Here is a 13,942-nt window from a genome sequence, read left to right on the forward strand (position 1 = left end):
GTAAAATCCAAAATGACTCCTTTTTATCTGAGTCACATACATGGCTGCGAACCCAAATGCTGATCTAGCAGCAAGCTGCAATTTCCCATTTTCAGACTGTTTTCAGTAATCACCAACCCTGTCAAACTGAGAAGGGGTTTTGTGTGATCTCTCTCTCTCTCTCTCTCTCTCTCTCTCTCTCTCTCTCTCTCTCTCATCTCTCTGTCTGTCTGTCTCATCTGTCTGTCTCTGTCTCTCTCTTTCTCTCTATCATCTATGTATGTATGTATGTATGTATGTATGTATGCATGTATGTATGTATGTATCTGTCTGTCTGTCTGTCTGTCCGTCCGTCTGTCCGTCTGTCTGTCTGTCTCATCTATCTGTCTCTCTCTCTATCATCTACCTATCTATGTATGTGTCTGTCTGTCCATCTCCCTCTCTGTCTCATCTGTCTCTCTCTCATCTATCTGTCTCTCGCTTGTCTCTCTCTCTCATCTCTCTCTATCTCTGTCTGTCTGTCTGTCTCTCTCTCTGTCTCATCTCTCTCTCTCTCTCTCTCATCTATGTATCTATGTATCTATGTATCTATGTATCTATGTATCTATGTATCTATGTATCTATATCTATCTGTTTATCTCTCTCTCTCTCTCTCATCTCTCCCTCTCGTCTGTCTGTCTCTCTCTCTCATCTCTCTCTCTCATCTGTCTCTCTCTCTCCTCTCCCTCTCTCCCTCTCTCTCGTCTGTCTCTCTCTCTCTCTCTCTCTCATCTCTATCTCTATCTCTGTCTGTCTGTCTCTGTCTCTGTCTCTCTCTCGTCTGTCTCTCTCTCTTATCTCTGTCTGTCTGTCTCTGTCTCTCTCTTGTCTGTTTCTCTCTCATCTCTCTCTCTATGTCTATCTCTGTCTGTCTGTCTCTGTCTCTGTCCCTCTCTGTGTCTCATCTGTCTGTCTGTCTGTCTGTCTGTCTCTGTCTCTCTATCATCTATCTATCTATCTATCTATCTATCTATCTATCTATCTATCTATCTATCTATCTATCTATCTATCTATCTATCTACCTACCTACCTACCTACCTACCTACCTATCTATCTGTCTATCTCTATCTTTCTATCTGTCTCTGTCTCTGTCTCTGTCTCTGTCTCTGTCTCTGTCTCTGTCTCTCTCTCTCTCTCTCTCTCTCTCTCTCTCTCTCTCTCTCTCTCTCTCTATATATATATATATATATATATATATATATATATATATATATATATATATATATATATATATATATATATATATATATATATATAATCTATCTATCATCCCAACTTAGCAGGAAGGAGACACCATAGCCTGCAGTCAAAGGAGGGTGGGAGGCTGTCTGCATTTGGTATACATTTTCTAAGGGCAGATCTGGGTCTGGTTTGGATCTATTTCCTATTTCAAACTCGATTTCATTGAGGGCCTCATCAGGGTTGTGTTTGACGTTGGACAGCTGTGTGTGTGTGTGTGTGAGACCAGCCTGGGCATGGTCAACTCAACATCACTCATGTCAGGGCACCTGTGGTAACCCAAGTGCTCTGCCAGTGAAAACTGGCAGAGACTCCCAAGCTCCGTTTTCAGCTGCAACGGCCTCCTGCAACCCTTTGCCAGCGAAAACGGAGCTCAGTAGTGTTGCAAGCAGCCCTCTGAAGCTCCATTTTCATTGGCAGAGGCACTGTGGGCCAGATCTAAATACCCCATGGGCCAGATCCGGCCCCTGGGTCTTGAGTTTAACACCCTCTGTCTATGTCCACATGAATCTCATCTGGACAGCAATCTGTGGGGTGTTGGGAGTCTGTGGGCCCTTGAAGGATAGATGTTTTCTGAGATGGACAGAGGTCGACGACCTGTGGCTGTCCAGTCTTTTGGACTTCAGTTTCCATGAGCATCAACCAACAAGGCCAACAGCAATGGACTATGGGAATGGCCTGTAGAACATCTGGAGCAGGTTAGATACCGTATTTTTCAGTGTATAAGACACTCCGAAGTATAAGATGCGCCTAGCTTTTGGGAGGAAAACGAGGAGGAGGGGAAACCTGCCTCTGCCTCCCAGCAATTTGCCTCCTTGCAACAAACAGCAAACAGTACAGACAATATACACTGTAGTGTTACATTTCAGACTATACTTGTACAGATGCTGTTAAAATGGAGGTGCTTTCTGGAGATATAGTTGTTCTCTGCTATTTAAAAGAAGATATGAGAATGCTCTGCAGAACATCTGGAGAGAAGTGGTGGAAGGAAAGTCCATCTGGTCCAGTCCCAAGCTGGGAGAAAGATGCTGGAAAAAATATGGAGGCTGATAGGAAAGAAAGTTTATCGATGAACAAAGCCACGCACAGAAAGGCAGCGTGCTATTCTGGGTCAGCTGAGCCAGAAACACACACTGCTAGTGGTTCTGCTTCACCAAAAACCAACTTTCTTTCCAATCAGCCTCCGTGGTATTTCCAGCGTCTTTCTTCCACTTTGGAACCGAAGCAGATGGATATTTCTTCCAACAGAAGCAGGTTAGATAACTCAGGGATCAGGTCCTGGGGATGAAACTCTTTCCTCCAAAAGATGCCAAGACTTTCCATGACTGCAGCTTGGAGCCTCATACAACCAAGAAGACAAGGATGATGCTCTTTCTTTTTCATAGGAAAAAGCAGGCATCCCATTGTCTATGTCCACATGAACCAGGGGTGGGTTCCTGCCAGTTCTAACCTCTTCTATAGAAGAGGTTCCACAAATCTACAGTGCCGTTTAGAACTGGTTCCAGCTCTCTCCCCTCTGCCTGTCCACACATCATCAAGATGAAGAGCGAGAGGAGGAATTCTGGGAGTTGAAGTCCACAAGTCTTAAAGCTGTCAAGTTTGAACTCCCCGGGGTGGTGGGGTCTAAAGGGTTAGGGGTGCAAGGATCTTGTAACTTGACAGCTTTAAGACTTGCGTGCTTCAAATGCCAGAGTTCCTGAGCCAACATTTTGGTTGCTAAGCAAGAGCGTTGTTAAGTGAGTTTCACCATATTTTACAAGTTGGCCACTCCAGTCACATGATGCCAAGTCACTCCCACCCGGTCACATGGCTGGCAAGCCACTCCCACAAAGCAGGCCACACCTACAGAAGAGGTTCTAAAAAATTTTGAAACCCACCAGTGACACGAACCTTCCTTGGACAGCAATCTGTGAGGGGGGGATGGTGGGGGTCTCTGTGCCCTTGAAGGATAGATGTTATCTGAGATGGACAGAGGGCAATGGCCAGTGACTGTCCAGTCTCTTGAACTTCAGTTTCCATGAGCCCCAAGCAGCACAGCCAAAAGCAATGGACTATGAGAATAGCCTGTAGAACATCTGGAGGGAAGCAGGTTAGATAACTCAGGGATCAGGTCTTGGAGATCAAACCCTTTCTTACAACAGGTGCTAAGACTTTCCACAGCTGCAGCTGTGAGCTTCATACAGCCAAGAAAAGAAGCATGATGCTCTTTTTTCTCCACAGGAAGAAGCAGAGAGACCACATTGTCTATGTCCACATGAGCCTCCTCTGGGCCATCTTTCTTCTCGACATGGGCTTCCTCATTGCGATGTACCTGGCTTTTAAGGGAGGAGACATAGCTTGCAAAGCTAGTGGGATGTTCCTGCACTTTGCCATGCTTGCGTGCTTCACTTGGATGGCCATTGAGGGCTACAATCTCTACCGGCTGATTGTTCAAGTCTTCAACTCCTACATGAAATGCTTACTTGTCAAGCTCTCCTTAATAGGTTGGGGTGAGTCACAAAAGTTGTTTTTTGCATCCTTGTTTTGGATCTGTCTCTTACGATCTCTTACTCGGGAACTATTTTTTCTAAGATTTCTTCCCCATTTTGACAGTGGTGAAATTCATTTTTTTTTACTACCGGTTCTGTGGGTGTGGCTTGGTGGACGTGGCAGGGGAAGGATACTGCAAATTCTCCATTCCCTCCACACTCCTGGGGGAAGGATATTACAAAATCTCCATTCCTCCCCCACTCCTGAGGGAAGGATAGTGCAAAATCTCTCTCCCCACTCCAGGGGAAGGATACTGCAAAATCCCCATCCCTCTCCACTGCTGGGGGAAGGATAGTGCAAAATCTCCATTCCCTCCCCACTCCAGGGGAAGGATACTGCAAAATCCCCATTCCCTCCCCACTCCAGGGGAAGGATACTGCAAAATCTCCATTCCCTCCCCACTCCAGGGGAAGGATACTGCAAAATCTCCATTCCCTCCCCATTCCTGGGAAAAAAATACTGCAAAATCTCCATTCCCACCCCCCCTCTAGGAGAAGGATACTGCAAAATCCCCATTCCCACCCCACTCTGGGGTCAGCCAGAGGTGGTATTTACTGGTTCTCCAAACAACTCAAATTTTCTGCTACCGGTTCTCCAGAATCTGTCAGAACCTGCTGAATTTCACCCCTGCATTTTGGTACTGGCTTGAACTTATCGTTCAAGAATTGTTGTGGAATTGTAGGGAGGGACTGGATGTGGCATTAACTCCAGCTGTTCTCCTCTGCAGGTCTTCCTACCCTCATCGTATGCCTACTTTTTGGGATCGATCAATCCTACTATGGGCCTTCCTCTTTTAAGGTCTATGAGGCTCCGAATAATTACACCAACACAACCATGTAAGTTCCTGGGGAAATAGAACAAAATGGACCCTACTATCTATTCAGAAAGATGCATTTTTTCCTTGAGGATTAACAGCTGTCCATCTCTGGGTAGCAGAGGCTGAGATCCAACATCTGGAAATGTTGCTGTACTAAGTCATATCTCTGAGGGTGATATGAACATATAATCCACAACTGCACCTCTAACTGACCTATAGGAACCCCAGACTGATCCCCTTGTGATCTGTATGGACTGAATGTATAAATTTTGTAATTTATACATTTATTAAGTAGTGAATAGAACAACAGAGTTGGAAGGGACCTTGGAGGTCTTCTAATCCAACCCCCTGCTTAATAGAAGACCCTATACCACTTCAGAATAGTGTTTATCCACCATCTTCTTAAAGACTTCCAGTGTTGGAGCATTCACAACTTCTGGAGGCAAGTTGTTCCGCTGATTAATTGTTCTAACTGACAGGAAATTTCTCCTCAGTTCTAAGTTGCTTCTCGCCTTGATTAGTTTCCACCCATTGCTTCTTGTTCTGCCCTCAGGTGCCTTGGAGAATAGTTTGACTCCCTCTTTTTTGTGGCAGCCCCTGAGATATTGGAACACTGCTATCATGTCTCCCCTAGTCCTTCTTTCTATTAAACTAGACATACCCAGTTCCTGCAACCATTCTTCATATGTTTTAGCCCCCAGTCCCCTAATCCTCTTTCTTGCTCTTCTCTGCACTCTTTCTAGAGTCTCCACATCTTTTTTACATCATGGTGACCAAAACTGAATGCAGTATTCCAAGTGTGGCTTTACCATGGCTTTATAAAGTGGTATTAACCCTTCACGTGTTTTTGACATTAATTTATGTAGTTCTAATTTGTGTTTATTTTGAGTTTTATCATAAGATATATGTCTCAGAGGGAAAGTGGCCACCAATTCAATATAGTCTATCCTTTAGATTCAGTATTACCAAATCTGGGTCAATACTAGCGTTAATGTCCTCATAAATAGTCATAGAGTTTCTTATTGGCAATGTGTGATTGGAGACACAAGGCCTTTGTTTCTGGTGCATAAACTCATAAGGTACGTATAAACAGAGAGTAACAGGTCACAGTTAAATCATTGATGTAACATGTCGACTAAAGACTCTTGCAGGTTATCCCACATTACTGGGTGGAGCATAAATGTTTACACAGAATACCTTTCTCCCCTTTAGTTCCAGCATCAACATTTGAATGTCATCTGTATCATAATTTTCCTGATTCATTTATACTAATCTCATATCATGAATGTGCTCCATGGCTGGATAGATGGATGGATGCTCCAGCACTGGAAGTTTTCAAGAAAAGTTTGGGCAACATTTGTCCAGGATGGTGTAAGCCAGAGGTCTTCAAACTTGGCAACTTTAAGACTTGTGGATTTCTGGAAGTTGAAGTCCACAAGTCTTAAAGTTGCCAAGTTTGGGGACCCCTGGTATAAGCTCTTGGGCATTAGGTTGGACTAGAAGATCTTACAGATCTCCTCCAGTCCTGGGCTTCTATGATTCTATCAAGATGTATTACAGCTAGGCTCATTACATCTCCTGCCTCCTTAGCACAGCCCATTGTTTGGTCCCATGTGTGTCATTATAAAAACACCTGTAGCCAGGGGTGAAATGCTACCGGTTAGGGGCAGTTTTTAAAAAAACTTTTTTAGCATTTTCTTTACTAATGTTCAGCTGTGCGACAATCAGCTATGCCTGGTTGTCTGTGAGGTTCCTGCTTGTTGGGGGGGGGGGGCATTTGTGTGAAGTCCAGCTGCTTTTGCATTGTGTATGAGTCAGCTGTGTAGCTTTTGTGTTATTTTTGTGTAAAGTGTGATAGTTGGTTTTTGAGCTCTCTGGGACTCTGTTGAGGTTCCTGCTTGCTGCAGGGGGCATTTTGTGTGAAGTCCAGCTGCTTTTATATTGTGAGTGTGAATCAATTGTGCAGTAACACCCACCTGGTCACATAACCACCAAGCCATGCCCACAGAACCAGCAGCAATTTTTTTTTGAATTTCACCACTGCCTGTGACCAGGTAATACTATAACATCATCATTTCCATCAATCAGGTTTCTTGGAGAACGTGGAGAACGAGGGAATCAGGGAATGATCAGAGGCCACAAAGAGGGTGGGATGCGTTACATTCATGATTGGCACTGGAGAATCCTAGAAATTCCTGTTTTTTGGGAAGGTGTCAACTTCCAGAAAATTCCCCAGCCTATTTGAATGCTCACATTCCAGATTTCATGTGTCTTCCAGCTACTTAAGTAGTGCCTAGACTCACCTTTCTATGTTTTTTCTCTTCTTCAGCTGTTGGATTACCAAGAAGGAGATCAACAGTTTCTTCAATTTGGGCTATTTAGGCCTGGTGCTCTTCTTCAACACCATCATGCTGGCCGCCATGGTGTATGAGATTCTCAGGCTGAGACACCGAGAGCATCACTGGGGATATGCGGTGATGCTGCTGGGCCTGAGCTGCGTCCTGGGCATCCCTTGGGGGCTGATCTTCATTGCGTTTGCTTCCGGGACCTTTGAGTTGGTGGCCCTCTATCTTTTCACCATCATCAACTCTCTCCAAGGTCAGTGAGTATTCCTGCTCCCCTTAGTCTTGAGATCTGTTATTTTCCAGATGTTTTTCCCCTGGATTTTCACGCAACACAAGAGAGAGATGCATTTTTGCTCTGTGACTTCCTCTTTTCAATTCAATCCGAGTTTGTGAAAGTGAAGCAGATCCTAAGAGGATGGGATAATCACGTTGTTGCTCGTCTAACTTTTCACTGTCAATGTTCTGACCCAGCTCACCAAACATGTCAAACCCTCGGAGGTGAACTCAAATATTCCTTTATTAGGAGTGCCAACAGCTCCGGCAAAAAGTTTCTCTCTCACTGCAGGCTAACAAGTCTGCCTGGCAATAGTTGTCTGCCACAACTATTCATCTCCACCCCCTGCCTTTTATCCCAGAACTAGAGTGGGGCTTCACCAGAAGTGGTGGTTCTTCCATCCCCAGGACCGGTTCATAGATTTCCACTGCTCTCCTCTCCTCTGCCTTCTGCGCATCCACACATCAGGCACTGGACCCAGATGTTCCTCCTCTTCCTCATCAGCCACCTCCAGACCTGGAGACTGTTGGCTCTCCATCTGAGGGCTGATTGACAGCCCAGGCTCTGCCTCTGTCTCTCTCTCTCTGCCAGCTCCATTCCCTCTTTCCCCTCGGAGCTCTCGGGTTGCCTTGATGCTGACCCTGATTCCCATGCCTCCTCCTCTGATTCGGCTGCTGGAGGTACCCACGATCAACAGGCCACAACAGTCAACAACTCTCTTCAAGGTCATAGGGTGATGACTGCTTCTGGTCTCCTACCTTTGGGCTGTTGTGTAATATGGAGGTCACTGTTAACTTGAGATGTATTCAATCTAATTTAATGTTTCCACACCTTGCAACTTTCAGAGGGATGGACTCCACCTCCAGAATCCTGAATTTTGATGTTCACCCATCTGAACATTGCCAAGACTGAGAACTATTGATTTAATTTGTAAGTGAAGCAGATCCTAGAGTAGAGGTCTTCAAACTTGGCAATTTTAAAACTTGTGGACTTCAAGTCCCAGAGGTATCCAGCCAGCTCTTAAAGTTGCCAAGTTTGGGGACCCCTGTCCTAGAGGATGGTAGGTAAAACCCATGGTTTGCCTGGAGAAGTCTTAGATCGACTTCCAGCATCTCCAGGTAGACAAAGGCTTCAAGTAGAACGAATCTCATGGATCTAACCAATCCGCCAGATATAACAACTCTAGTGGTAAAGGTGGAGCAGCTGGGACTTCAGGAGAAGACAATTCCTATTGGATGATTTGGGTGCAATCATTATCTTATCCCACACTATCCACAGGGTGGGTTTGCAGAGCATTCTAGACTACGTAAAATGAGGTAGGTGGTTTGTGGTTCAATGTGGAAACCCAGGCTACCATCTTGGCATGTTGGATGAGTTAAATCTACTTGAAAAAGTCCCTACAAGTTTTTGTTTAGTATAACAATAGCACTTAGACCTATACTGCTTCACGGTGCTTTATAGCCCTCTCTCAGCGGTTTACAGAGTCAGCATGTTGCCCCCCCCCCAACAATCTGGGTCATTTTACCCACCTCGCAGTGGTGTTTTCCGGCAGCCACTACTGCCAGTTCGCTCAGGGACGTGCCCCACGCATGAATGCACAGTACAATTGAAAATTGCTTTGCGCAGAAGCAAAGAACAAGATGGGGCCATCTATGACAACACCAAAGAACCAGTTCGGGGGCGTGGCAGGCCTGGGTCACTAACACTTCCAGCAATCCAGGCCTCCAAACTCCTGCCAGTTTGGCCAAACTGTTAGGAAACCACCACTGCCACTTTGGAAGGGCAGAAGGCTGAGTCAGCCCTGAACCTGGTGAGATTCGAACGACCAAATTGCAGTCAGAAGAAATAGCCTGCAGGACTAATCACGACGCTTCCATGGTATGCAACAGTTTTGCTGAAAACCATCATTTATTTCCAGATTTTGATCACACTGGCCCGTCGTAGTACGACGGTGTTCATTTGCTTGCAGGAATGGCCTGCATATAGAGAAATTGCCAACAAATAAATATATGTCCTCTGGATTTCAGTCCCTCTACAGCAGGGGTATCCAACCTTGGCAACTTTTAAGACTTGTGGACTTCAACTCCCAGAATTCCCCAGCCAGCCATGCTGGCTATGGAATTCTGGGAGTTGAAGTCCATAAGTTTTAAAGTTCTGAAGTTTGGACACCCCTGCTCTACAGCATATGATGGTCAACAGCCCTCAACCCAGCTGCTATTCTGGCCTTGCAATTCTTCAATTCCTTTCAGAGGCTGCTTAACATCTGTGATCTTTTCTGGTTTCTCTAGCTCCAACTCTATCATTCCATTATCTATTGTCTACTTTTATGATAAGGTTATAGTAACAGAAACATGCAAGTCTGCCTGCTTACATTTCCACCTCCCTTTATCTTTACGTGAACTAGGCAGGTTTCTTTCTGACGTGCTTTCTCAGATTACATTTCTGCCCTGGACTCAAATTCCTTTTATCTATCTGTTGCCTTGGCTGCAGCTCCTTTCCTCAAGGTTCTTCCTATGGTACTACATTACACTGCACTTTTATTCATGTGTCCAAATTCCTCACTTCCTTCCAGGAACTGCTTAACATCTGTGATCTTCTCCTGTTTCCCCAGGCTTCTTCATCTTCCTTTGGTACTTGGCCAAAGTGCTGCAGTCTCGCAGGTCGAAATCCCTGCAGTGCTCGACTTCCAACAGCTTGAAGCTCCAGTCCAGCAATTCCAGCACTTGACCTTGTCTTGGCCAGGAGGACTTTGGAAGTGAAATGTTCATGGGAGGATCTTCCTGGAAACTGAGCCAAACAATTCTTTGGTGGACTAGGGTGACTTCATACTTCTCAGTAGCTTCGAGATGACACCGATCTGTTTTCCTTAAATAGAGGAAATCTTGACTTACAATAGTTGGTTTAGTGACTTTCAAACGTACAACTAAAAAAAGTTACTTATGACCGTTTTTTCCACACTTATAACCAATGTGACATCCTCATGGACATGTGATCAAATTTCAGACACGTGGTGTCAGGCTTAATGTCCGGTGTGCCTCCTTCAGTAGCCAAGAAAGAAAACTCCCAACTCCATTGTTCGTGGAATTAAAAAGTACTTTTACTGGTTATGAAAAGAGAGCAGCGAAAGTAAAGCAGGATCTGAGCCAGAAAGGCACGAAGAAGTACATATTCAACCCCCTCCCTCCAATGACCCCCCATCCCAGTGTCCAATCTGCAACTCCCTTAGGTGTCATGTGGGTTGCATCTCCAGACAACATCATTACATTGGTATGCAGGATGGTTGGCCTTGACCAGGTCCAAACACTGGCCATCAGCATGCGCAGAAGATGGTGAGAAGAAAACTCCAATTGCCATATCACCTCCAGTGCTATTTATTCCCACCCCAAATACCATGCCCCCACCCTCCCCGTTTCTATGGCAGCCGATAGCAAGTAAGCGGAACAGAGGCTGACATGTGGCAACTGACACATATTTTTGTGACCTTCTGACAAAGCAAAGTCAATGGGGAAGCCAGACTCACTTAAGAACTTTGCAACTAACTGAACAACTGCAGTGGTTCACTTATCAACTGTGGTAAGAAAGGTAATAAAATGGGGGGAAACTCATTTAACAAATATCTCTCTTAAGCAGTAGACATTTGGGGCTCAATTGTGGCCATAAGTCTTTGTGTCAGTGTTCCAAGTATCATGTAGAATTAAATCAGAGTCCAAGGCAAAACGATCCTTAAAGTTCCAATTTAATAAATCAGACATCTTAGCACATCTGTGTAAATCCCAATTCTGGAAATAACACCAGAATCCCACCCGGTTAAAAGTTCATGATCCGAGGTGGCGCAGTGGTTAGGGTGCAGTACTGCAGGCCACTTTAGCTGACTGTGATCTGCAGTTCAGCGGTTCAAATCTCACCGGCTCAAGGTCGACTCAGCCTTCCATCCTTCCAAGGTGGGTGAAATGAGGACCCAGACTGTGGGGGCAAGTTGCTGACTCAATTTGCTAAAAAAAAATTGTAAACCGCTTAGAGAGGGCTGAAAGCCCTATGAAGCGGTATATAAGTCTAATGAATAAATAAATAAATAAATAAATAAATAAATAAATCTTGTCCCCACACCCACAAATCCATCACATGGTCCAATGTTCTTCTTCCACTCTGGCATCTACACCCAGCTGCTTCTGGTCAGGTGCAAAGGTGCAGAGACAAAAGATGACCTTGGTCTTCTAGAAAAGAATGATAACAACACATTCCACAATCCTACTCCTGTCTATTGCCCCCTCCAGTCAACTATACTGGAACAGCATAATGAAATAAGAGAAAGTGTGGCAGGCCAAAGATTCTAACAGGAATATAATTGCAGGCCTGACACTTTGTATGGCTCTTCTTTCTAATGTAAATATTTTTTAAAAATATTTCTATAGTGTAAAAAGTTGATGACAGTACATTGAAATTTAAACCACCTGTATTAAAGGCAAATTTTTATTAGTGCAGGTACCTTCTTAATTACATCTGGACAAAATCTACCTCAATATATGTTTGTGGTGGTGGTGTGTGCTGGGCCGAAGAACTGTGGAGAGGGAAATGAAGCCAGGCTGTATGTGGGGAGTCTGTGGAAGGGAGTCAAAGAAAGTCACAATGGCAGCCACAACCATCTTGCACACAGAAAGGAGAAGGGGTGGGATTGAGTGTTTGGAGCGTCCATCTTGCCTTTTTTGACCCCCCCTCCCTATCTGTATTCTTTCAAGGGACGTTTGACTGACCATCTTACTGGGTGATAATATGGGAATTTTGTTCTCAACATTCTTCTATTTTTACAACCTGAAAATTGTTTGAAAGAATGATGTATTTTTTTAAAAAAACAAACCAACATATGGTCAGTATATATATATATCTCCCTTGATGCTGATGATGTTGCTTAGTTGGGTCATGAAACATCTTCAAGCAAGCTCAGAGAGCACCAAAGACTCCATAGTTCAACCCCTGAGGGACAGAGTTTTTCTTCTATTGGAGCCACATATGGGCGTCATACCCTTCAGCATTTAAATGTGAGAAATTGCCAGGTTGTATATAGAAGGCAGGGATGCGAACTGGTTAGCAGGGATCCCCTGCTTGGTGAGACATTAAAACTGTGCTTCTCAATTGCTGCAACTTTAAGATTTGTGGATTTTATTTCCCAGAATTCCTAGCACAGTTGGTCTAGGACAGTGATGGCTACCATTTTTGTCTTCGGGTGCCGAAATCGCGTGCGTGCCCACGATTGTTGCGCAGGTGCATGCCCACACCCACAATGCAATGCGCCCTACCCCCATGCATGCGCATGTCACCCTCACACCCCCGTGCATGTATGCGACTCCCCCATGATCCCCTGTGCATGCATGTGCCCCCAGGCTCCCTGAAGCCTCCTGAAACCAAAAATGTGGCACCGGGGTGTCACGGCACACCCCCATGCTCCCCCTCACCCCACACTCACACGCACCCCCACGCATCTCCTTCATGCACAGCAGAGATCCAAAAATCAGCTGGCTGGAGCTGATCTAAGTGATGGCTTGCCTACCAGCAGAGACGGCTCCATGTGCCACCTGTGGCATGCGTGCCATAGGTTTGCCATCACAGGCCTAGGGATTTTGGGAAATGTATGCACTACACATCTTAAGCCGAATTCTGGGAGTTGAAGTCCACACAACTTAAAAGTTGAATTCTGGGAGTTGAAGCCCAGACATCTTATAGATGAATTCCTGGATTTGAAGTCTGCACCTTTTTCCTGAATTCTTGGAATTGAAGTCTGTATATCTTAAAGCTGAATTCTAGAATTCTGACCTCCATACATCTTAAAAGTTGTTGAGGTTGTGAAACACTGCATTAAGGGGGTCTAAATTAACATGTGGACTAAGAGGCTGTGAGGCAGAATAGTGGCTTAACAGAGTGTGTGCATCCACATTCTATGGCTAGTTTATGACTACGCAAAACTAACTGAATGAATCCAGTAGTCGTATATGTTGGATAAATGCAATTGTAACCTCCACAGCAGGCTTTATATATCTTCATGCTTTGGTAGATACATTTCCCTGAAAGGTACGTAAGCATGAATTAAGACGACGCACTTTCCCAAAAGGAAAATTAGGACAGAGCTCTCAACTTCAATTTATATAGATGTAGGTTTTATACTGTTGAATGAGTTTTTAATGGAATTTTTTTTTCTTCTTCTTTACTTAATCCTCCATGGAAATTTATGGGAAGCCAGAGCCCTTGCTACGCTAAGTTGGTTTGTGCAATTTTCAAAATTATTCCTTTGGATTTGTAATGAATATTGTTTTCACAATTAATTAATAGTGAGATGCTTTCTTTATAGCCTTATTTTTTTTTTAAACCATGTTGGAACCATGTTAACTAAATCAGATGTAGATGTAGCCATGTTAAAACTAAATAAGATGTAGACTGCTCCTTAATACACCAGTTTTACCAAGCTACCCACATCAACACCACTCATTATGGCAGCTCTCCGCCAGTTGGCAATGTCCCTTTGGCCCACATCGTAGCCCAGCTGTTAATTATACTTGGATAAATAACAGAAGAACAGAGGTGGAAAGGATTGGTTTGGTTTGGTTTGGTTTATTGGATTTATATGCCGGCCTTCTCCCAAGGACTCAGGGCGGCGTACAACATTAAAAAAAACACATATTACAAAAGTTTTTAAAAAATTAAATAGAATATCCAAAACAAACCCAATTA

The 13,942-nt window shown here is 44.4% G+C and overlaps 1 protein-coding gene across 1 annotated transcript in view; it reads left to right on the forward strand.

Moving 5' to 3' along the window:
- LOC116517339 (adhesion G-protein coupled receptor G1-like) overlaps positions 1–10,342 on the forward strand; it is a 41,181-nt gene extending 30,839 nt beyond the window's left edge. Inside the window, exons 10-13 of the mRNA XM_032230234.1 lie at positions 3,478–3,746; positions 4,514–4,622; positions 6,933–7,201; positions 9,834–10,342. Of these exons, the coding sequence (XP_032086125.1) occupies positions 3,478–3,746; positions 4,514–4,622; positions 6,933–7,201; positions 9,834–9,949 (763 nt within the window). The 3' untranslated portion in view covers positions 9,950–10,342. The remainder of the gene's footprint in view (positions 1–3,477; positions 3,747–4,513; positions 4,623–6,932; positions 7,202–9,833) is intronic.
- Positions 10,343–13,942: the final 3,600 nt, after the last annotated feature.

This window comes from Thamnophis elegans, chromosome 14 (genome assembly GCF_009769535.1).
Source record: "Thamnophis elegans isolate rThaEle1 chromosome 14, rThaEle1.pri, whole genome shotgun sequence".
NCBI lineage: Eukaryota > Metazoa > Chordata > Lepidosauria > Squamata > Colubridae > Thamnophis > Thamnophis elegans.